Below are 22476 nucleotides of genomic sequence, written 5' to 3'. Positions count from 1 at the left end.
AGCGCCGCGCGCGCCGCTCCCGGAAACGGATCCGGGATGGGGAGGAAGGAAGTGGATGAGGGGGATGGAAATGGACGGGGAGGAAGTGACGGGAGCGGAGGGGAGGGGAAGGGGAAGGGGAAAGGGAAGGGAGGGCGGCGGGGAGCGCGCGGTGACGTGAGGGGGCGGCGCGCGCGCGCGGGACGGTGGGAGCGCGCGCGCGGCGGGTCCCGCCCTCAGGGGAGGGAGGAGAGGCGGGAAAGCGCCGTGAGGGCAGCGCGGGCAGGTGAGGGAGAGACACCCTCCGCCTCAACCTCAGCCTTAACCTCAGCCACCGCCTCATCCTCAGCCACCGCCACCGCCTCAGACACCGCCTCAGCCCGGCGGGACGTGCCCGAGCAGCGGACGATGCGCCCTACCGCCCGCCCTTCGTCTGCTCGAGCTCCGGCGTCCCTGAGGGAGCCGCGCATACAGCCTGTGAGGAGGGTAACGGGAGCTGGGGGAGCAATTTCTGGCTGCTGGGGCAGGGGGAGGTCTTGGCTGCCCGGTGAGGGCTGAGGGGAGCGTGCCAGCGGTGGTGGCCGCCCTCAGGTGATGGAGAAGAGGCGGGACACGCCGTGAGGGGAGGACAGGTGAGGCCAGGATGGTACCCCAGGACCCTTCAAGCCCTGTAGGGCCTCCCTCCATTTCCTCAAGGTCCTCCCAAAACCCGCCCTCAGCGCCCCCACAGCCTCTCATGGACCCTCCCAAGCTCTCTGAGGTTTCTCCATTCCCTCATCAGGGTCGTCACAGACTCTCCCTGCCCCGAAAAATCAGACCTCCCCCATTCCCACAGCCCTTCCCCGACTCCCTCATGGACACTCTTCCCCCCCATCCCCATTCCTTTCCAGAGCATTCCCAGACCCTCCTAACCCCATAAATGCCTCACTCCAAATCCCTCAGGACCACCGCTAAACCCTTCCCAGGACCACTCCTAAGCCCCCCTCAAGACCTGTAATTCCTCTCCAAATCCCCCTTAGAGCTTCCCTCAGGCCCTCTTGAATCCCCCTCAGAACCCTCTCAAACTTCTCAATCCCCCTCAAGGACCCCCAGTCCCTAAAGTTTTCCCCCCAAACCCCCTCTGAATCTACCCAAATCTCTTTAGAGAGCCCCCCAGTCCCCTTAGGACCCCTTCAGAGCCAGCTTGTCCAGAGAGATGCTGTGGTTATTGTTATAAACAAGGATGGCCAGTTATTCCTGTAAAAACTTAATTGTTTGTCTTGATGTGTTCCCGTGTGCTTGTAGCTTGTTCCAGCTGCAGAAACATAAGGACATTATTTTAAACTCTCTAAAGCATCCTAAAGCCGGTGCTGTTTAGGAGATGTGTGTCAACATGGGTTTATCAGGAATAAATTTAAAATTATTTCAGTGTGTTGGCTCTTTTTCACTAGGGAGATGGACTGTTGCATCTTTATTAGTTAAGAACAGATGTTCATTACAGTACTTAAAAATGATCAACATCTAAGTACAGTTTCGGACTGGGATTGTTTGGAAAGCAATGCTATTTAATAAAATGCTTATTTTCTCTTCTCCGAAGATGAAACCTTCTGCAATGAACAAGCGAAAGTTGAAGGAGAGCAGTGCAGAAAGTGCTGAGAACATTTCCCAGGTCCGTAACACCTTTATTCATTACTTTCTTTTCACGTTCTGGACCTTTTCCACCCTGTGCCATTGATATAATTTATTTTTTTTCCTAGGCCAGTTGCAAAGCCTGGTACAGATACAATTGGATATAACACTGGATACAATTTTTAGGGCACTAAATGGCTTTTGTCCCCGTGTTTCAGCTTCCCACCTCTTGATTGCTTCAAGTGTTACAGTTATAATGCAGTAAAAAACTTAAAGGATGTTATTGTACTTCTGCAACTCTTTGTGGCAACAGATTTGCCTAAATCAATTTTTGTCCATTTAGGTTTTTTTATCTTCCACTTTCTAGGGTGAATGAGAATCCAGGTGACTTTTAGCAGCAGGACAGCAGCTGCCAAATCCGTTTTTAGTTTGTTTTGTTTTTTTAAACCTCTATTCTCCTGTTTTCCCAAAGTTGCTGGTTAAAAACTGTAATGCATCTTGCAAGGAATTACCCCTGGATCGGTGATTTCCTATATGTTTTAATCTCTTCTAATTGCTTTTTCTCCCTTATATAATATTTATACAATATTCTGCCTCTTGTCACTTTATTCTTACTTTCAAGGCCCTTCTATCCTTGGTAACAGTAAAAATTAATGTATTATAGAATATTTGTACCACCACAAAAGTGCCTAATTGGCTGTTATTTTATTTCTGTAGTTACATTATTGGTAAATTCTGGTGTTTGGAGCCCCAGACATTTTTCCTGTGCTGTGTTACATCCCTAGGTGCAAAAAATCTTACGTGAAAGATTCTGTCACCACTGTGCTGCTGGAAAACTGTTTGGGATGGAGCAGCAGTACAGGTGAGTGAGCAGGCTCTAGGATTTAATTGCAGTGGTAAAATAGTCTGCTGAAGTCAGAACTTTCTGCCTCTCTGTTTTACTAAGTTATATAGGTTTACTTCCAACCCAGTGCTTCCAAAAATTATTTGCCTCAGATTTTGTAGTTTTTATACAACTGTTGCCTGCTGGTTTTGTCAGGCTCTGAGTTTTGGATTTCTTGTCCTTGTTTCACATCTCTCATTCATGAAGCACTTTTCTTTTTGATACGTTCAGTGCAAGTTCTAAGACTTTGTGTAATGGCCTGGCAGAGCAAGAAGTTACATTCTCTTGCTGTGATACTTTATTTCTACTTCAGATTTTCTATTGTTTGTTGGTGAACTGTGTTAGAAGTAAATCCTAAAATTTCTGTGCCAACATCATCTTTGTTGAAGTAGAGACCAATATTTAAACCTACTTCTGGAGCCATCCAGATGGGGAATTTAGGGTTAGGAGGAAGTGATTTAAGTGGGACAATAACACTGTAAAATAATCAGTACTGGGACAGATGCAGGTCAAATTCTGCAGATGTATTAAAAAAACTAATTTTTCCAAGGCTGACTTTATATAAAGTGGAATCACCTGATGTGAGCACAAGTTTTCATTAACAGAGGGACAAAACCATTTATTAAAACAGTACATGCAGAGCTCACATAGGCATTTTATTGCTGTTGTGAGGAAATGTAGTTCTGCTATGTCAGTTTTACAAAACAAGCCTCCCCTGTTTATACTGGAATTCTGAAAAGCAATTTACAGGCTGTGTCCTACTCAATGTTTTCCCTGGAGGGAAAACACAGCTCTGATTTTTCCTTCCCAGGATGTGTCAGGGCTCTTGGCTCTCAAGCAGTGACCAAAGCCACACGTGTTGGCTGCAGCTGCTCCGTGAGGACTCCCTCAGCCCTCCAGAAGTCAGTATCCCACATTCCAAAAGCACATTATTGATGTGTATGCATTTGGGAATTGCAGGTGTCAGAGGCTGCTGTAAGCACTTTAAATGTGCTTTGAGGTGATGAGTCTATCTGCAGGTAATTTAGAGCTGGTGAGGAATAGTGGTAGCACAGAAAGCAATCTATTTCTTAGAGAAAGAAATCATTATTGAGATCTGTCCTTTCATGGCAGAAAATTGCAGAACTTTATGAATTAGTGATACTCCCAACTTCTGCATGTTTTAATATTTTAAAATATTTTAAGAGCTCTGATCACTGAGCCCTTTGTACTTGATTGTATTACATTTTGCATGCCCTGGGTGTTGGCTCTCAGAGCAAGCCGAAGTGGATCGAGTTTTATTCTTTGAATTTTCCCTGGGTTTGGGGCTGTTGTCAGCTTTGAGGGTTTCAGCCCGTTCCTGTTTTCACCACAGACATTTGCTGGAGCTGCTGAAGAGAACCACAGTGCACGGGGAGAGCAATTCCGCCCTCATCATCGGCCCCCGGGGATCCGGGAAAACTGCGGTAGGAGCAGCTCCTGGAGCTCCAGCACAGCCTCACTGAGGTCCTGGGAGCCTTTGCAGCTCCGTTTTCAGCTCTGCCTGGTTTTACATAGAGAATTCCTAATGGTTTGCATAGAAATTCAAAGCATTCCAGGACTTTCTGTGGAAATTCTGTTCAGGAGCAGCATGGAGAAATCTGTTCCTAACACTTGTCTTTGCAATTAAAGCCGTGTTCTGATTATTCTTTAATTAACCTGGTTTTGGGCCTAAAGATGATCCAAAAGCTCTAAAAGGAGTAGCCTGAGGAGTGGGTTTCTCCATAGCTGTGTGCATGCAGGGAATGGTCAGGAATATTGTTAACTGCCATGGAGCAGAATATTGTTTGGTGGTTATGGTTTATAAGTGTAGGTTTTGTGTTTTAAAGGAATTCCCCTTAGCTGAGGCACATGAGAGGATGACCTCTAACTTAAGAGCTTAATGCTTCAACATTATTGAAACACTCAAGTCTTTAATGTTTACATTAAACGATGTGATGAAAATCTGTGGTCCTTTCAGACAGAATATAAGTTAGCAAAATCACCTGTGCAGAATGAATTATTTCCTTTTTATATATCAAGTGAAAGATGCTGGAGTAAAGAAAATAATGTGTGTATATATTTATATATTTATACCTGCACATAGATGGGAGGTTCAAATCTTTCTCTGAAGAAGCCAAAGCAAATAGTAACTTCTTAATTTTTAAATTTAACATTTCCACTTCTTACAGATACTTTAATACAAGTTTTTACTCATAACAAGTTCTTGATGGACAGCAAATCTGGGAGTTTTATAAGCAGCAGTTGGTGTAATCATGTGCAGTTTTAATTTTGTCTTCCAGAAGAAAAGAATAAGTAGAGTTTCTTTTAAGATCTAAAGCAGACAGTTTCTTTCTGTAGCATCCAAAGAAGCCATGAAGCTGAATATGGCACCAACTCGAGTCAAATTCTCTCACATCTCAAATTCATAAAGCTTTTTGATTAAGGCAAAAGCCCCCAATATTACCCCAAAAAATAAGTGACTGAAATTCGAGAGCTGTTTTCCTTTCCCTCCCAGTTCAGCAGAATGAACAAATGTAGCTGCCAGAGTCATGCTAGTGAATGCAAAGTTGTCATTTTAGTGTTTTAGTCTGAAACATGTTCCCTAATGAAATCTCACACACTTTCCTATCTTTTAATATCTGTAATTGCACTTTCCTTGCTGTTAAAAAATTAATCTTCTCACAGAAATTCTGTATTTTTTTTCTTTCCTAGTTATTAAATCATGTCTTAAAAGACCTGAGGGAAATGAAACAAGTGAGAGAGAACCTGTTGGAAGTCCATCTGAATGGCAAGTAAAACATCATTTATCCAGGGTTCTGTTACTCAGTTCTGTATTTTGTATGTACTGAGTGAAATTTTTGCTTTCAGCAATTTAGTCCAGCCTAAATTACGGACATGTTTGTCTGTGAGCTCCAAAGTGCCTCTCTTTGTATTTCTTTACATGGAGGGAACTTCTGTGCTTAGTGACAGAATTAAGTCACTTGTCATGTACAGAGCTCCTGTTCAGTCTGATATTTAAAAGGCAAAAAGCTCTGTAAGGCGGGGAAGGGAGAGAAGCTGCTGGTTAAGTTTTGGTGGGAGTGAGGGACAACTGCCAGTTCTTCCTGAGGAATCCTTTTCTTTCAGGGCTTCTGCAGACAAATGATAAAGTGGCCCTGAAGGAGATCACCAGACAGCTGCAGCTGGAAAATGTGGTTGGGGACAAAGTTTTTGTGAGTAACTTCACTCACCCCTCCAGAACCTTTCCTGGGCTTTGTGGGATGGAGCTTGCAGGAACTGCATGGGCTCCACACAGGGGCTGGTGTTCCCTTTGCTGATTGAGCAGGGCTGATGAATCCTTATTATTTTTAAAAACACATCAACTTGTGCCTTTACAGGAGGGAAAAAGGGAAATCTGTTTTAATAAGCCTCAGAAAAAACAAACTTAAGTATTCCAAAGTTATTGCAAAGTATTAAGTATTAATAATATTCCTTAAGTATTTATTATTAATAGTATTCCTCTAGTATTCCAAACTTAAGTATTCCAAAGAAACTTTGTTCAGAGGCATGGGGACTTTGGAAATGTTGTTTTTAACATTTCAAAACAAAGAATTAGCAAGCTGACCAATCAAAAAGCAGGATCTTTAATATATTATCAACCTTTTTTGGTCTATTCAAAAAGGAAGTCTATCCAGGCTTCCTAGAGCTCTCATTTTCCATGGAATTTCAATTAAACTATTTGCTGCTATTTGTCTTTTCCCACAGATAAACTGATTTACATTAGTTCTGAAGACAGTCCTAAAGAGAGTGACCAAAGTGCTTGAAAATGAATTTCCCTCATTGTCTATAATTCACATCCAGAGCTTAAATCGGCTTTTCTGCCCTCTTTGATAGGACTTGTGGTCTCCAGTTCATTATTTCTCATCTCACAGCTGGAGTGCTGCAGGGTGGGGGAATTTGGGTGACTGGACCAGGATGGGCACAGCCACTCAGTGTTTTTTTCAGAAGTGTTTGATGCTTCCATCTGTTCAATAAAGTTGCCAGTTAAACCCTGCACCCTGCTCCCTCTCAGTGGAACATTTAGGTGGCACTTTTTCCATGTGTGTGCCTGGAAAATGAGGATGCAACAGCTATTTCAGGAGGGCTGGAGCTGCCTGTGAATTTAGCTGATTGCAGCATTCTCCTGATCACTGGTTTTTGCCTGTCTGAGGCAGTTTGGGGATTTCAGACTGGGAAAAAAGTGGATGAATGTAGAGTTATCCATCATTGTTCTTGTCCTGAGGAGTTTATGATTATACAGCATCAAGTACCATTGGGCATTTTTGAAAGCAGACTTTTGCATGTCTGAATTTGCATTCTGAGAATGACACTGCAAATCTGTCCTGAAACTTCTTTATTCTCTGTCTAGGGCAGTTTTGCTGAGAACCTGGCCTTCCTCCTTGAAGCTCTGAGGAAAGGTAAACACTAAAAACCTCTGGTCTGAAACTCTGGGTCACTTGGCTGGAAAGTGGAGTTTTTATTCTCTTTTACAGGTGGAATGAAGAAGCTTAGCCCAAGAATGTGTCATGGTTACAAAATAATATAAAAAAATAATTAATACTGATTACTCTCTGATTATGGTGTATATACCTGCTGTAACTTTTAAGGCTTGCACGTAATGTTAGCTGTGAAGGACAGATTCTTTTATCCAGCTAGAAGCTATTAAAAATATTGTTTTTAAAATAAAATTGGCCAAGTCTGTCTTCTTTGCAGCCAGAAATGATGTTTGGCAGAACACTACAAAGCCTTCCCAATTTTTCCATGTATTTTCCTTTTTCCTGTTGGACCTGTAGAGAAAGGAGGGCTTAGTGAAAAGCTGAAAGAAAATCTGTGCATTTTTAAACCCCATTATTGAAGAAAGCTGTAGCAATGGAAGTCTAATGCTGAAGTTGCCCTGCTAACTCTCCACATTTCTCTCAGGAGACCGAACCAGCAGCTGCCCAATTTTGTTTGTCCTGGATGAATTTGATTTGTTTGTCCACCACAAGAATCAGACCCTGCTGTACAACCTCTTTGACATCTCCCAGTCTGCCCAGACCCCAGTGACAGTTATTGGGCTCACCTGCAGGCAGGTAAGAAATGGCATTTCCAGGTTTTTAGCTGTTTTAAAGTGACTTTTATCTTGGTTGGAATGACTTCTCCTTCCCTGGAACCTTAATTTCCTAAGGGACTTTTTTAAATTATTCATATTTTCTAACTTTTGAATTGGGAAAGGGGATGTAAAAAAAAAAAATAAATTGTGCTGACAGCAAATTGAAGATGCCCAAAGCCTTCAGGCTTGCTGCTAAAGGAGCAAACCAACATTTCTAAGCCACACATTCAATATCAGACTGTTAGACTGTGGTTCACTCTTCAGAGGGGCTCCTGAATGTCTTGGTTGGCAGTTGGCAAGGTCAGAATTGTAGTAACTGTGTTTAGATGTTTTTTTTTTTTTTAGGAAACCACTTCAGTAGGCTGGTTTCTTAAAGAAGAGAATTCTGAGTTCAGGATCCCTTTTTCTAGCAAAAGTTCACTTTTGCTAGAAAACGAGTTCAGGATGCCTGTTCAATTTGCTGTGATTTTACAATGGCATTATGTTTTGTGGCCAGACTGTGTGTACACTGTGAAGTAATTCCTGGGGAACACTGGAAACTTGATAAAAGTGTTCCTGTTTTCACAAGGGTGCTGGAGATAGGTGGGTTGTGACAGGAAGAAGAATTAAAATCTCTTACCAAAGCCTGATTCTGGGTTTGACTGGGATTAGCTGGGCAAATTTCTGGAAGTTAATAGAACAGTTAATTGTTGATTTAATAAATTACAATCTTTCCTTTTGCATCATCACTGTCCTGAGTCTGGTGTGCTCCTCACCCATTATTTAGAAGCTTTTTGGAGTGTAATTCAGGATGTGTCTCCAAAGTGAGGGGTTTTGTTTTGGCCATTGTTTCTGAGGGATCTTTTTTTGGCTCTTAAGTATTTTTGGGGATTTTTAAGCTGTATCTCTCAGGCTGACAGAAAGCACGTGGCCTGTCAGCTGCTTGTCCAGAGCCCTGACAGGCTGCAGGGTTTGATTCAGCCTTAAGTAGCTGAAATATTTCCATAATCTATGGAGACATTTTGCTGGGTTTCCTAGCAACAAATGATCCTGTGTGACGTGGAGCATCACGTGGGCTGGGATGCTTGGTGGCATTGCAAGGCACATCAATTAAAATCATCAGCAAAGGGCTTGTTACAACATTTAACTTATGTTACAACATTTTAAGCCTGAGAATGCGATAATTCTTTCTTTTTTCAGCACACTTTACTTCAGTGATTTGTCTGTGCTGTAGCAAAGAAAACACCAAATTCATCTCCTTTTTTAATTACTGTTTTTCCTTTTTTTTTTTTTCCCCATCAAGGATATCCTGGAGCTCCTGGAGAAGAGAGTAAAGTCAAGGTTCTCCCACAGACAGATATATTTGACAAATTCCTTTGATTTTAAACAATACATTAAGATATTTAAGAAACAGCTTTCTCTTCCTGATGAATTTCCTGATGAATCTTTTGCACAAAAATGGAATAATAATGTTCAGGTACTTAAAGCATTTTATACTTGATTCTAGGAAAAGTTCTAAAGTGAGAGCAGTGTAAAGCTGGTTTACTGTATACACGTATCCTTTAACAGTAAAAGTGTAAAGCTTTTTCCTTTGGCATTTGGCATTTCCTTTCACTGGCTGAATGTGATATGGAATAAATTAAATTACTATAGAGAATCTTTGCTCATTGAAGTCTGGAGGTAAAGCTGTCACAGGAAATACCAGAAAGTTGAGGTTGGACATGAAAATTGTATTGTCAGGTGTAAGCTGAGCTCTTAAAAAATATATTTACCTGTTATTTTTCCAGGTGAGTATGAAATGATTAAAAGTGAGTATGAGATGGTTAAAATATCACTTTATTGTTTCTTGCAGCATCTCTCAGAGGATAAAACCGTGCAGGCTGTGCTGCAGAACCTCTTCCACCACACCAAAGACCTGCGCTCGCTGCACCTGCTCCTGGTGTGTATTTGGGTATCTGTGAAATACCTCCTTGCAGGAACTCATGAGCAGCTCTCATGGTTTTGAGCCCATTTAGCTGAGCTTTGAACAGCATTTATTAAACTTCAGCCAGTGCTGGGTCAGCCTGTGCTGTGTCAGGGAGTGGGGTAACTCCAGTTCAGCAGTTCAGATGGGGCTGAGCTTTTGCCATTCCACTTTCTCCAAGCCTTTCCATTTCTAAAACAAAACTGGAGGTGAAACCCTTCAAAACTACTTTTTCCTTTCTGAGATTCTTTTTTATTCCTGGTGAATCCTGACACCCCATACTGAAACCTGTTTTTTCTGATTGAACTTCCATTGCCACACAGGAGCTGCAGCTCTCTTGGAGGTTCTTTTTAAAATTTAAGCTGCCTCCCTAATTCTGCTTTTGAACACAGCTCATACAAATGCACTGACACTTTTACAGAGGATAAATAACACTTATTTAACTATCCTAAACTATCCCTGTGCTTGTGTCAGTGTGAAAAGCCCCCTGGCTGTCCCTGCCCTGGGCTGTAGGTGTGTGACCTCCTGCTCTGGGTGGGCTGGGCTGGCTGCAGTGCTCCCAGCTCCTCCTGCAGTGCTCAGAGCCACCCTGAGAGCCAGAGCAGAGCCCTCCTTGCTGGTGCTCTGGGCACTGGAGGTGGTTACAGGATTGCAGGTTATTCCTAGAGCAGGGAATTCCCAAGTCTGTCCCTGTGGCTGTACTGGAGGCCAACAAAGGAGCTGATGGCAGCCAAGAGCCTCCCTGAGAGCAGGAAAGAGCTGAGGCTCAGCGTTCCCATTGTTCTCTGTTCCTTTCCAAAGAGACCTTTTGTTCTGAAGTCAACTTCCCAATAAAAGCACATGAAACAGATTTGGAGGGATGAGTGAGGAGTTCCTGGACAAAGTGAGGAGAAGAGAAGATTGTGGGGAGAGCTCAGAGCCCTTCCAGGGCCTAAAGGGGCTCCAGGAGAGCTGGAGAGGGACTGAGGACAAGGGATGGAGGGACAGGAGCCAGGGAATGGCTCCCACTGCCAGAGGGCAGGGATGGATGGGATGTTGGGAATTGGGAATTCCTGGCTGGGAGGGTGGGAAGGGGCTGGCACAGGTGCCCAGAGCAGCTGTGGCTGTCCTGGATCGCTGGCAGTGCCCAAGGCCAGGCTGGACGGGGCCTGGAGCAGCCTGGGACGGTGGGAGGTGTCCCTGGGTACAAGAGCAGGTGCAGAACAGCTCTAAGTCATTCCTGCAGCAGCCTGCGAGGTGCTGATCCATTGCCAGGGATACAAACAGGTTTGTGAGGATTCATCTCCTGGAATCAGGAGGCTTTAAGGTTTTCAGCCTGGAAAACTTTCCTGGCAAGACGACATTGAAGCGCCAGCTCTGTGCAAGGTTTCAGTGTGGAGCTGCTGTGGGGGGTTTGTCCATGGGGGTTGCAGGGTTCCATCCCAGCAGGAGTGGCTGAGCTGTGTGTGTGTTGCAGATGCTGGCTGGCAGCGCAGTGACCGTGCACCACCCCCTGCTCACGGCTGCAGACCTGCAGGAGGCCAGCAGGCACCACAGCACCGACTCCAAGGCCAACATTGTCCATGGTAAAGCCCAGCTCCTTCCCACAGCTCTGCTGGAAGCAGGGGAGGTGTCAAGTCCCTCCCTGGAATTGTCCAGGTGGAAGAGATGCTGTGCAGGGCGTGCTCCCATGGAGCCTGCTCTGAGTCACACCTGCCCGTGGGTCCGACAATGCCAACTTGGATACTTCCAGTTCTTTTTGGTGGGAACAGCCCAATCCTGAACATTTCTGCTTCAAATACACAGCAAACAGATGTTCTCTTATCAGTCCTCTCCAGTCTCGAGCTGCACCAAGGGAAATAGAGGTTGGATATCAGGGAAAAGTTTTTCATGGGAAGAGTGATAAAGTTCTGGAGTGGCTGCCCGGAGAGGTGGTGGAGTCCCCATCCCTGGTGTGTTTAACACAGCCTGGATGTGGCACTGGGTGCAGGGTCTGGGTGAGGTGTGGGGCTGGACTCGATGACCCTGAAGGTCTCTTCCAACCTGGTGATTCTGTGAATTCTGCAAGACTTCAAACTCTGGGATTTCTTTACATAATAAAGATACAGAACACCAATGGGTGAGGCACAGAGCATGTGAAAACAGAGGAATAAACAGTGACGTGCCTGTGTTTGTGATGTGCTCAAGGGAAACACCGGGATTCTTGTCTTTCCCTGCAGGTTTGTCTGTGCTGGAAATCTGCCTCATCATAGCCATGAAACACCTGAACGAGGTCTATGATGGAGAACCGTTCAACTTCCAGATGGTTTACAATGGTGAGAGCAATGCCTGAGCTTCACAAACCCCACACCACGCCCTTCCTTCTAAGTGCCCTTTTCTTCTCCTACTGCTGCAGAATTCCAGAAGTTCATCCAGAGGAAGGCACATTCCATGTACAACTTTGAGAAGCCAGTTGTCATGAAGGTGAGCCTGAAACATGAAATGCTTTTTGTTTTTGAGTTGTGAAACACTTTGGTTTTGGTTCCAGAGCACAGACCGGGGTGGTCAGACACAGCCCCAGAAGGGAGTGGGTCTTTGGGGCAGGAATGATGTCCCCTTGCACGTCCCCTTTGCCTCCCCAGGCCTTTGAGCACCTGCTGCAGCTGGAGCTGGTGCAGCCCCTGGAGCGGCCGTCGGTGCGGGCGCAGCGCGAGTACCTGCTGATGAAGCTGCTGCTGGACAGCAGCCAGATCATGGAGGCCCTGCAGGTGTACCCCAACTGCCCCACCGACGTCAAGCAGTGGGCAGCCTCCTCCCTCAGCTGGCTCTGAGCTCCAGCACCACAGGGAATGTTCACCCCAGGAAGGTGCTTTCTTTGCTGATCCATTTGGGGTTTTGTGGGCAGAATGGTGCTGCTGTTCCCTTCCAGACGCCCAGGTGCTTTAGCTCAGCTCAGTGCCAACTCCTGCTCTCACACTCAGTTCCCACCTGGAGAAATCCAAGCTCTGGAGTTATTCCCTGTGGCTGAGGGCTCTGGATCCTGGCTCAGGCCATGCTGCTCTCCTGGCTCCCTGCTAGAGCCCCATCAGGTCACAACCACACTGCACTTTTCCATTTCAAATCTGACTTGACAGTAAATTTACCCAATTAAATCTTTAATCACAACTGAATTTACTTCATTAGATGTTTCACCCAACAGGCTTCAGCCACGAGGGCTATTTTGTGCCAAGTACAAGGTAACATCTTTCCATACCCAATTTTTTGGAGCAAAACTCAAGAGTTTGGCTCAAGAGCTGCTGTAGGACCAGCCCCATGTGTCTATTTTAAAATAAAGTTTTCGAAGAAGCATTTGCAAGTCAGAGTAGTCACATTTTTTATTTTCCCGCTGGGGAAGAGGGCAGAGTATACATTTGTATTTGTACAATATTTAACAATCACTTTATTGAGGGCGAGGGGGGGTTGGTTGGTTTTTTGTCACTTGCAGAAAAGCAGCAAGTGCCTTTTAACAGTAGTACAACAACCTGTGCCCAAAACACTGACAAATACAAAGAGGAAAGTTAAAGTAATCGCTCACCAAACTCGAGAGGTAACGAAGAGGAGATGGACTGAAAAAAACAAACTGGAGGGAGAAAGCAAAGCAGTCCTGCTGGTTGAGTATCTGAGGTAACAGATGTTCCATCAAGGATGCTACTGGAGTCCTTTTGCCCAGGGATGTGTATTGCAGCTTCCTGTGTTTTGTACCAAGTGTTCCTGATCAACAGAAATGTCTTTAAAAAGGTTAAAAAAGCTGGACAAGAGGAGAGGGGGTGATGGCTGATTGTGTGGGTGCTGATGGGAGCAGGTGAGGTTTGGGAGCTGCAGCGCTGCGGTTCCTGGGTGATTCCATGCTGGGGGGGTTGGGAATACCCCAGGAAGGGCAGCGCTGCTTCAGCCCCCTCCAGCAGCTCTGGGGACATGGGACAGGAACTTGTCACCCTCGGCAGTCACACCTGAGGCCAGGCAGGAGGGGACTGCCCAAACAATGCCAACATCTGCCCTTGCTGCTCCCAGCTGAACTCAATGGATGCTCCGAAGGGAACAGGAATCCCTTCCCAAGCCCTGGGGCAGAGCAGCTCAGGGCCATTCTGCCCCATTTAAAAGCTTTGGGAAGGAGCAGCCTTTCCTCAGGGACAGCAATCCCAGGAGTGGGACAGAACTGAGCAGGGACAGCCCTGAGCCCACAGCAGCTCCTTGGGAAGGGTCACACACAAGGAGGGACTTGGATACAGCTGCAGTTTTTGCATCAGATTTCCAACAGCACAGCCCGTGGCTCCGGATTTGCCAGGGAAGGGTCAGAAGCCCCAAGGAGCCCTTGGAGAAGGACGGGGTTGGGATTTGTTCAGAACTCCGGCCTGTCCTGCTCTGTGTGAATTTAATTAAAAGTGGAGCACAAAGGGAAGTGTCCAGCCAAGAGGACCCCACAAAGTGGATTCCTTCCCTTCTCCAACGGCCCCTTGGAGCAGGATCTGTGGGCACAGCTGTGCCCAGCAGTGCCACCCTGGCTGGCATCAGCCCTTCCTCCTCCCTGCCCAGAGCTGGCTCTGCTGCATCCATCACATCCCGCTGCTCCCAGGGATGCAGTTCCCAGCTCCAGTTCCAGCCTTCAGGAACTCCCACCTGCTGCTCTCCAGAGACACGGGGAGTGGGCACAGGAGACAAGGACACACAGCACACCACGGCCGCTGCCGGCTCTGCGCTCCAGGGGGTTACAGCATTGACTTTCCTTGGAATTTGGTGTGAAGGATCCAATCAATGCAGTGGGACAGGATTTGGGAGAAGCACTTTGGCACCCGGCTACCAGTCACTGTAGTTCCAGCACAAGGCTTGACATCCCGAACTCCAGTGCTGGAGTTGTGAATTTCCATGTTTTTCCTCGTTTTCTGTGAGTCTGCGCTCTGGCCATTGAAATTCCTTTCGTTACCTCGGAATGGTCATTGCATATTGTGAGCAGAACTAGGTTATCCCTGAAATTTGTAACATTTCGGATCTGCAATCTGTGGCTGGAACTCTGTGTGTGACTCCAGGCTCAAGCTGTGAGCTGCACTCCCCTCCCATGGCACCGAGCTTTGAGTGGAGGGAAGCTGCAAATCTCCAAGCAAAGGGTGAGGAATGGGGGAACTGAGCTTCCTGAGGTGATCCTGAAACAGTGACACAGCCCCCACTGCCTGGCGGGACAGGGAACACGCGGCGACCTCGGCACAAACATAAATAGGAAAAAGACTCTTTTTCAAAAAAATAAACAACAAGAATTCAGAGCTTTCCAGTGTCACAGCTCAGAGAAAATTAAAAAAAGAAAAAGAAGTCATGCTTAAGGTTTCAAATATTCCTCAGACACAGCAAACCTAAATAGTATTCAGTTAAATAAATGGATGAGATACTCTGGGAAATGGAGGGAAAAGCTTTCAACTAAAAGAGGAAGGAAAATTTTCTTCCAATAAACAGCACTTTCTCTTTTTTTATACACAACAAGCGAGTACAAGAAAAGGCTAAAAACACGGCTCTAGGAATGGCCACTTCCTGGGGGCATGAAGCTTTCCCCTTCTTAAATAACACAGGGAATTGGGAATACATCATTTACAAAACACGGAGCGGTTTATTATTCCAATTAGTGTTGTCAATCATAATTTAGCGAGGTGGAACTGAGGTATACCTGGTTGAGGGAGGTTAAGTAATACTTGGAAGCCTCTTTGCTCTATCCCATTGATTACTCTTGTTTCTGTACACGGAACAGCAGCACACGGAACATTCACAAGCTGTGTCGTAGTCGCATTACAATAGTCATTTTATAAACAACAACGAATGCAATAAAAACAAGTTACCCTTTTTTTTTTTGTTGTTTTTAAATCTGAAATGAAATGTTTTTGATTTAAAAAAAATAACAGTAGTTCATTTAAAGGAATTAGTGTCTTCTGACAGGCATTAAGAAATCTGATGTCAGTGTTTAAAATGCTCATTAGCCCGTTCAGGTCCGGGTTCTTCATTGTAAGTTCCTTATCAGCACGTGAGGGGTTCTCAGTCACGTCCTTCAGGTGTAAGCAGGGAATGCAGAAAGTCTCATGGATCCACGTTGGGGAGGAGGAGGGGGAAACAAAGGAGAAACACCTCTTGGTGATGTTCCAGAGAGACTTACCATCCGTTCTTGCCACCCGGCACAGCGGTGACGCCAGCAGTCCGTGCGCTGTAGCAGCTCCAGTGAAGAGTCCTGTGGTCACTTCCATGACCAGTGCAACTATCATAGACTGGATTCTTTGGGAGGAAAGTCAACGTTTGTCACCATTGTGACCACAGTCACGATGTCCTCTGTTGTTATAATGTTAGTGAGTTTCTGCATCTGGATGATCCTCTCCTCCACGCAGCCGGCGGACAGCCGCGCCTCGGCGTCGTGATCCCAGCACTCCTCGATGGTCTCGCACAGCATCGCCATTCCCTGCGGGAAAGCAGCAGGGAAACGTCACATCCCAAAGGGATCTCAAGGGACACCTGGCAAAGGGGAACCTTTGTGTCCCACAGGATGTTTGGTGTAAACCTGGAGTGGCCCGTGGGGCCTCGGCTCTGCTTTGTTCTGCACTATTGAAAAAAAAACTGGTCAACAGCAACAGGGGGCAAATCCTTCCCTGGGGAATCCTTCCCTGCAGTGCTGGAGCCTCCCCGTGGTTTAAAAAGCTGAATCCCTCAGCCACCAAATGGGACTTCACTGCAAAGTAACTCCAGGATCTCTTCCACCAAAAAATGGAAATGATCCCTCACTTTCTAAACTGAAGGAAAAACAGTCTAAGATAAGGAACATTTACAGCCCATTTAACTCCTACTGGAATTATTAAACCTCTCCCAGTGTGATGGACACAACATGGCAGCATTCAAAGCCGGGTGGGTCACACTTACAGAATGTTTCTGCCAACACTCCCTTAGGACAGGCCTCTTCTTTTTGTGCACCACAACTTCCTGCATGTCCTCCAGGGAGGGGTGCTGGCCGATCTCCTCCTCGAAGGGCAGCATGTATTCGTCCACGGGGCCTGCAGAGGGAACAGCGGGGAGGGGAAGAGGGAAAGGGAAGATTGCCGTGCTGGCCAAGCTCAGAATCCCGGAGCGGTTTGGGCTGGAAGGGATTCCCAGCCCATGCAGTGCCCCCTCCATGAGCTGGGCACCTCCCAGAGCTGCGTGCAGCTGGGCACACAGGGGAAGGTCGCTCACCGTCGGCGGCCGTGCAGCGCGATGCCAATTCCCAGAGCACCAGGCCCATGGCGTACATGTCTATCCTCAGGAACGCGTCCCTTTGGAAGTTGATGGCACCTTCCAGCACCTCGGGAGCCATGTACCTGCGGGTGCCCACCTGCGAGGGCACCAAAACACCCCAAGGTTGTGCCCAGAGTCATCCCCAGCACGGGCACCAACCCTGCCTGCTGCCACATTAAATCCCTGCTTTGTCCCAGATTAAATGCAACCGTGGTTGTTCCTGCCTTAGGAATCAATCTTGGAAGTTTCATCACTCAGTTTCTGAATAGTAATTAAAGAATTAATAAAATATTATAAAATTAAAGTTCTTGTCCAAATTGTCCAGTCAGGGTAAAAGGGGGGATAGGCCATGCAAAGAGCCTGAGGGGGAATTCCCATTGACATCCAGATAACAGCAGGATCATTCCTGGAAATAACTCAGGATTTACCTGTCCATGGGTGTCTCCTGCGGACTTTCCAGCCTCAAACTTTAAAGCTAGACCGAAATCAGCAATACAAGCCGTGAGGTTGTTTTTCAGCAGCACATTCTTGCTTTTGATGTCCCTTTCAAGTTCAAGAAAAAAAACCCACAAATTAGAGATCTAGACCACGAAATACAGATAAAACTCTAAGGAAAAAGGAACAGCATAAAACAAGACACATTATTGTATGAAATGCAAGAAAATGATAAACAGGTAAGTTAAACAACAAAATAATAATCATAAAACCTTGGAGTGCCCTTGCAGACCTTTATGGGATGAGCCAGTAATTGGAACTGCAGTGTTGTGCCTGTTTTTAAGATAAATACAGCTGTATGATGGATATAGGGATACACAGAGATATGGATGATGCACGTGGGATGCAGAGATGGAACGAGAACATTGCAATCCAAGTGTGCAGTGACTGCAACTTTGCTTAAATAACACAGTGGGGGGGAAAAGCGCCTTGGAGGGGAGATCAGGAATTCCTGCAGGCCCAAAAGGTGGTGATGGCTGCCTGCAGCACTGCCAGTGTCCCTGCATTCCCAGGGCAGTACCTGTGGGAGATGGCGGGCTTGTGGCCGTCCTTCAGCCCCGGGATGTCCTCGTGCAGGTAGGCCAGGCCCCGGGCCATGGTCTGGGCGATGTGGCACAGCTCGTTCCACGACACCACGTTGGCCTTCAGGAAATCTGTCAGGGACCCCTGCAGGAAAACAGCCACACACGCAGCTCAGCCCCACTCCTGCAGGGAAAACCTGCAATTCCTGCAACTCACATCTGCAGGACCCTTGATTGTCCTTCTTGACGGACCAACAGCACTTTCAGAGTGAAATACTCTGAATAAACAGAGACAAAATCATTCAACAGCAGTTTCAGAGTGAAACGCGCACTCTGAACAAATCCAAAGAGATTTTAAGAGTGAAACACACACTCTGAACAAATATAAAGAAATCAAAATTATTCAGCTTAAAACTGAATGTATCCTTAATTAATTGTATTTGTGTTTCTTCCTTTTGCTGTCACAATAGAATCGATCTGTATCACTTCATTTTTATTCTTATCAACCAACAAGTCAACCAAAAATAACCCCCCAAAAAAATCTCTGCAAGATAGGAGGTTATGTATTTTAGGCAGGTTTAGAATAAAAAGCCAAAAAAAGGCAGAATTAATTTTTGTTTATCTCCTAAAACAACTCCTCTATCAGTACAACCTGACGAGGACTTTCTCAGCTGCCTGCAAACGAGCTGCAGTGAGTCCACATCCAGTGAGAAGCCAGCAGCAAAGTGAGAGCTGCTTTGAATTTTACTTTTTTTACTGCCTGATTGCAGGTGTGTGAGCCTCTCCTGGGGCTGCTGTCCCTCCCCTGGGGCTGCTGCCCCCTGCCCCAGCCCCACCTTCTCGTGGAAGGCGGTGATGAGCCACAGGTCGACGTCGATGCTGGAGCCGCGCTTCTCGGCGCCGATGAACTGCAGGATGTTGTCGTGCTTCATGCCGGGCAGGCTGTAGATCTCGTACTCGTTCTGCCACGACTGCTTGTCCTGCAAGCACAGCAGCACAGGCTCAGTTAGCCACCAAAAAGATGGGATAGTGCCAGAGCTCACCCCTAGATCGGGGTGGCTCCGTGTGGTGGAAAAGTCTCTCCTCCAAGCTGAGCTTCCAAAGAAAGGCTCAGCAGTCTCTGTTGTTTGGTCTCAGGCAGTTTATTGCAAGTTATCTAAAAGATTTTCTTCTGGAGCTGCTGTGGTTTGCTCACAGCTCAGGCAGAGGCACACACACCCTGACATCCTCTCTGACTCCCGACTGCTTCTTCTCTCCCCCTCTGCCCAGGGCTGCTGCTGTCTTTTATATGGTACATTACGTGTTACATGGGTACAGTTTGTCCCCAGTGCCTATTACCTATATTAAATGGTGATTTTCTATCTTTTATATGGTACATCACGTGTTACATGTTTATAGTTTTTCCCCAATGCCTATTACCTATATTAAATGGTGCCTTTCTACTCTAAACCAATCTGTGAGTGCCAACATCACCAAGAACATGGAGGTAAGGAAGGAGAAAGAGGGAGGACAGGGCAGGCCCAAATCCCTCCATCTTAAACCTCTGACCCCCATGTACAAAACCAAACCCCCCTGTACAGCACTCAAAAATTCTTCCCTTTACTTTGTGACAACTTCTACTAAAATATCTAAACTTTTGTGATTTCTTGTTCTTCCTGCAAGGTTGGTAAATCATTCCATGGTTCAAACCCAAAATCACAGCTGTTTCCAGCTGCTGCCAGGGTCTCAAATGCTTCTGACCTGGGCCTGGAACCTCCAAAAATGTCTGAGGGACATTTTGAGTTCTGTCAAAAAATATGTGGATTTTCTTGTGAGACATGGGGAGCCCTCAGTGTTTGTTCTGCAAGGCAGCCCCTGGATCACTGTGAGGGAACAAATTCCTGCAGCTTGAGCAGCAGGGGGTGCTTTAATCCATGTAAAACCCATCCCAGTATCACCATCCTGCTCCCCTCTGTGCTCTCCAAATTCCTCAACCCATTTAATGCAAGCCACAGCTCTGGGAGGGCACTTGCTGGGCACTGAGTGCTGTGGCACTTAATTGAGGCATGGTTAATTGGAACAATCACTCCAGGCTTTGCATTTCAGGACATTCCTTCTAAGTACAATTTAATTTGATTATTAACTGGTCAAGAGGTGGGTGAGAGCTGATTAAAACTACAGATGCTGAATATTTTTATGACTAGAAACCCACATTTCACAGGGTTTATGCTTCAGCAATGTGTTGCCTGCAGTAAAATGCTTATTTTAAATCACTAAAACTCTTCCTGCATCTTTTACACCTCAAGGCCATTTCCACTTGGATTTACAGGATTATTGGGCCAAGAAAAGCTGTTTTAATGTGAGGAAAAACCAGGACCCCAAGAGTTCTGCTCACCTGGATGGGGAATATTTTGACTGCAACGTATTCATTGAGCAGCTGAGCTTTCCACACACACCCAAATCTCCCCCTGGCTTTGATCTCCAGGAGCTGCAGCGGCTTCAGACCCATCAGGGGAGACGGCGGGGGAGGCCCAGGATCCTGCAATCAGGAGAGACCATTAATTAACGCTGCTCTTGTTAATGGCATTAATTCCCATCATCCCTGACAGCCTGGGATCACCCAGCCAAACCCCACTGCAGCAAATCCCAAAGATCCAGGCACAAAGGCCAGCCCTGGGAAATGGGATTTGACACATCTCAGCAGGGATTGATTGCCACAGGGATGGGACACACCTGGATAACGGGCTGGGTCACACAGCAGGAAGCAGGGAACCACCTCAGCAGCAGGAAGGACAGCAGAAATTAGGGAATAATGGAATCAGGTGAGAAAACAAGGCAGAAATTAGGGAGTAATGGAATCGGGTGGGAAAGCAAAGCAGAAATTCGGGAGTGATGGAATCAAGTGGGACAACAAGGCAGAAATTAGGGAATAATGTGATCATGTGGGAAGCACAGCAGAAATTAAGGAATAATGGAATCAGGTGGGAAAGCACAGCAGAAATTAGGGAATAATGTGATCAGGTGGGAAAGGACAGCAGAAATTAAGGAATAATGGAATAAGTGAGAAAGGACAGCAGAAATTAAGGAATAATGTGATCACTTAGGACAGCACAGCAGAAATTAAGATACAACGGAATCAGGTGAGAAAAGACAGCAGAAATTAAGGAATAATGGAATCAGGTGAGAAAAGACAGCAGAAATTAAGGATTAGTCTAATCAGGTGGGAAAAAAGCTCAGCAAAAATGGAGGACTACTGTAACCAGGTGGGAAAGCACAGCAGAAATTAAGGAACAAAGATAATCAAGCTTTACTTGTCACATTTTTGAGAGCTGGAATTGCAATGAGCCCCATGGATGCATTGAAGGTTTCTGTGTTTATCTGAGGTGTGGGACCTCTGAACCCTGCTGGGGTCAGCCCCTCCTGCCCCATTTCCCTGCTCCCAACTTTGCCAGCGAGCTCCTGAAATCCCAGCCCCCAGAAACGAGCTGGAATGACATTGCAGAGCTGATCTGCTCCTGTGCTGCAGGATTTGTACAAGTGAGATGACAGAGCTCCCACAGGGCAATCCATGGACCCATATCCCCATATCCCCATCCCCATATCCCACACTACAGCCTGGGACCATTCCCCTTCCTGGCAAAGGGGAGGGGACAGTTTATTGCACACCCTGGATTTTCTGTTTTGCTGTGTCACATCAGCTGAACAGAACCAGCAGATTCTCAATTTTATTGCCAAAGCTCTGCTTCCTTCTGGGCTGGCCCTTTCCCTCCAGGTGGGATTAGCTTGTCCCTCTATAAAAACTCTAACAACCAACCCAAAGTTTTCAAAATTTCTCCAAAACACCCCCTTTTTCCTCTATTTTCTCCAAAGAGAAAAGATGTTTTCAAGAGAATGAAAACCACCAGAGGAGATGCTTTTACAAGAGAGAGGAGAGCGCTCAAGAACGAGTTAAATGTTTGAGCACTTCCATCAAAACCATGAAATCCTGTGCAGGTTAAAGACACATTTTGTGACAAACTGTGGGGTTGAGAACCCTTTACTATGGGGAGAATGGAGACAAGTGCTGAGAATACAAATCCTGAGAGTTTCGGTGCAGGAATCAACATCCACTCTCTGCTTTCTTCTACAACAACAAATAAATTAAAAAGAACAAGCTCCAGAGAAAGATTCAGAGCAGAGGAACCTCACTGCACAAATTACTAACTAGAAAAAGAATAAACAGCATTTGAAATTCAAATTAGAGACACACTGCAACACTGTCCCCAAAAAGGAGGAAATCCTTTTGTCAATGTGACAGCGACAGGCGCTTGAAGTTGTGGCATCAACATTTGCAGCACAGAAAACCAAGTTTGAGAGTGAAGATTTCCCTCCCTTGGTGCCTTTTATTCCCTGCCAGAACCCTCTTGGAATATTCCAGGCACCAGAGAAAGCAGTGTCCTCAATTTGTAAAATACAAACTGTACTAAATAAATATTTGTAAATCCAATTTGTTGTTGTTAGAAGAGGAAGTGGGAACGAGATGCTCAAATTTATCCCCCACAGACAACCCTGATTTAATGAACTGCTTGAGTTCAGAACCTCCTGCCTTCTCTGAAGCAGAGGAATTGGTGGGAAATCACCCCAAATCCCCCTTTGCTCTGGTGGCTTGGGTTCCCCTCCCTTCCCACAGCCTCCTCCCAATAAACTGCTGCCATTTGGAAGCACTTGGTGCCTGAATTCTTCCCCAGCC

The 22476-nt window shown here is 46.0% G+C and overlaps 2 protein-coding genes across 4 annotated transcripts in view; one reads left to right on the top strand and one right to left on the bottom strand.

Annotated features, from left to right (window-relative positions):
* Positions 1-157: 157 nt before the first annotated feature.
* Positions 158-12835, top strand: ORC4 (origin recognition complex subunit 4). Of its 2 annotated transcripts, none has more exons than XM_030278136.4 (14): positions 158-465; positions 1556-1627; positions 2373-2449; positions 3825-3915; positions 5183-5258; positions 5597-5682; positions 6858-6906; positions 7409-7560; positions 8863-9036; positions 9412-9498; positions 10979-11087; positions 11721-11816; positions 11897-11964; positions 12123-12835. In XM_030278136.4, the coding sequence occupies exons 1-14, from the start codon at positions 388-390 to the stop codon at positions 12309-12311; spliced, it is 1404 nt and encodes a 467-aa protein (XP_030133996.3). In that variant the 5' UTR covers positions 158-387; the 3' UTR covers positions 12312-12835. The 2 variants fall into 2 exon arrangements, with proteins under 2 accessions (XP_030133996.3, XP_002198616.4); XM_002198580.7 differs by having other exon boundaries at positions 159-456.
* Positions 12829-22476, bottom strand: part of ACVR2A (activin A receptor type 2A) — a 51506-nt gene continuing 41858 nt past the window's right edge. For both annotated transcript variants that reach the window (XM_030278134.4, XM_030278135.4), the window contains 7 exons: positions 20143-20286; positions 18605-18748; positions 17768-17913; positions 17181-17295; positions 16711-16849; positions 16402-16532; positions 12829-15946 (listed from right to left, as the gene is read on the bottom strand). In XM_030278134.4, coding sequence (XP_030133994.1) covers positions 15752-15946; positions 16402-16532; positions 16711-16849; positions 17181-17295; positions 17768-17913; positions 18605-18748; positions 20143-20286 — 1014 coding nt within the window. In that variant the 3' untranslated portion in view covers positions 12829-15751. The remainder of the gene's footprint in view (positions 15947-16401; positions 16533-16710; positions 16850-17180; positions 17296-17767; positions 17914-18604; positions 18749-20142; positions 20287-22476) is intronic.

Source organism: Taeniopygia guttata, chromosome 7 (genome assembly GCF_048771995.1).
Source record: "Taeniopygia guttata chromosome 7, bTaeGut7.mat, whole genome shotgun sequence".
NCBI classification, from domain to species: Eukaryota; Metazoa; Chordata; class Aves; order Passeriformes; family Estrildidae; genus Taeniopygia; species Taeniopygia guttata.
This window is presented reverse-complemented; position numbering and strand designations above follow the sequence as displayed.

Bases quoted from the DNA above. Each gene is read 5' to 3' on its own strand.
- ORC4 (XM_030278136.4), top strand. From the start codon at position 388: ATGCGCCCTACCGCCCGCCCTTCGTCTGCTCGAGCTCCGGCGTCCCTG. The intron at 3,916-5,182 runs GTAGGAGCAGCT...TTTCTTTCCTAG, and splicing joins GGGGATCCGGGAAAACTGCG to TTATTAAATCATGTCTTAAA. The intron at 9,499-10,978 runs GTGTGTATTTGG...TGTGTGTTGCAG, and splicing joins GCTCGCTGCACCTGCTCCTG to ATGCTGGCTGGCAGCGCAGT.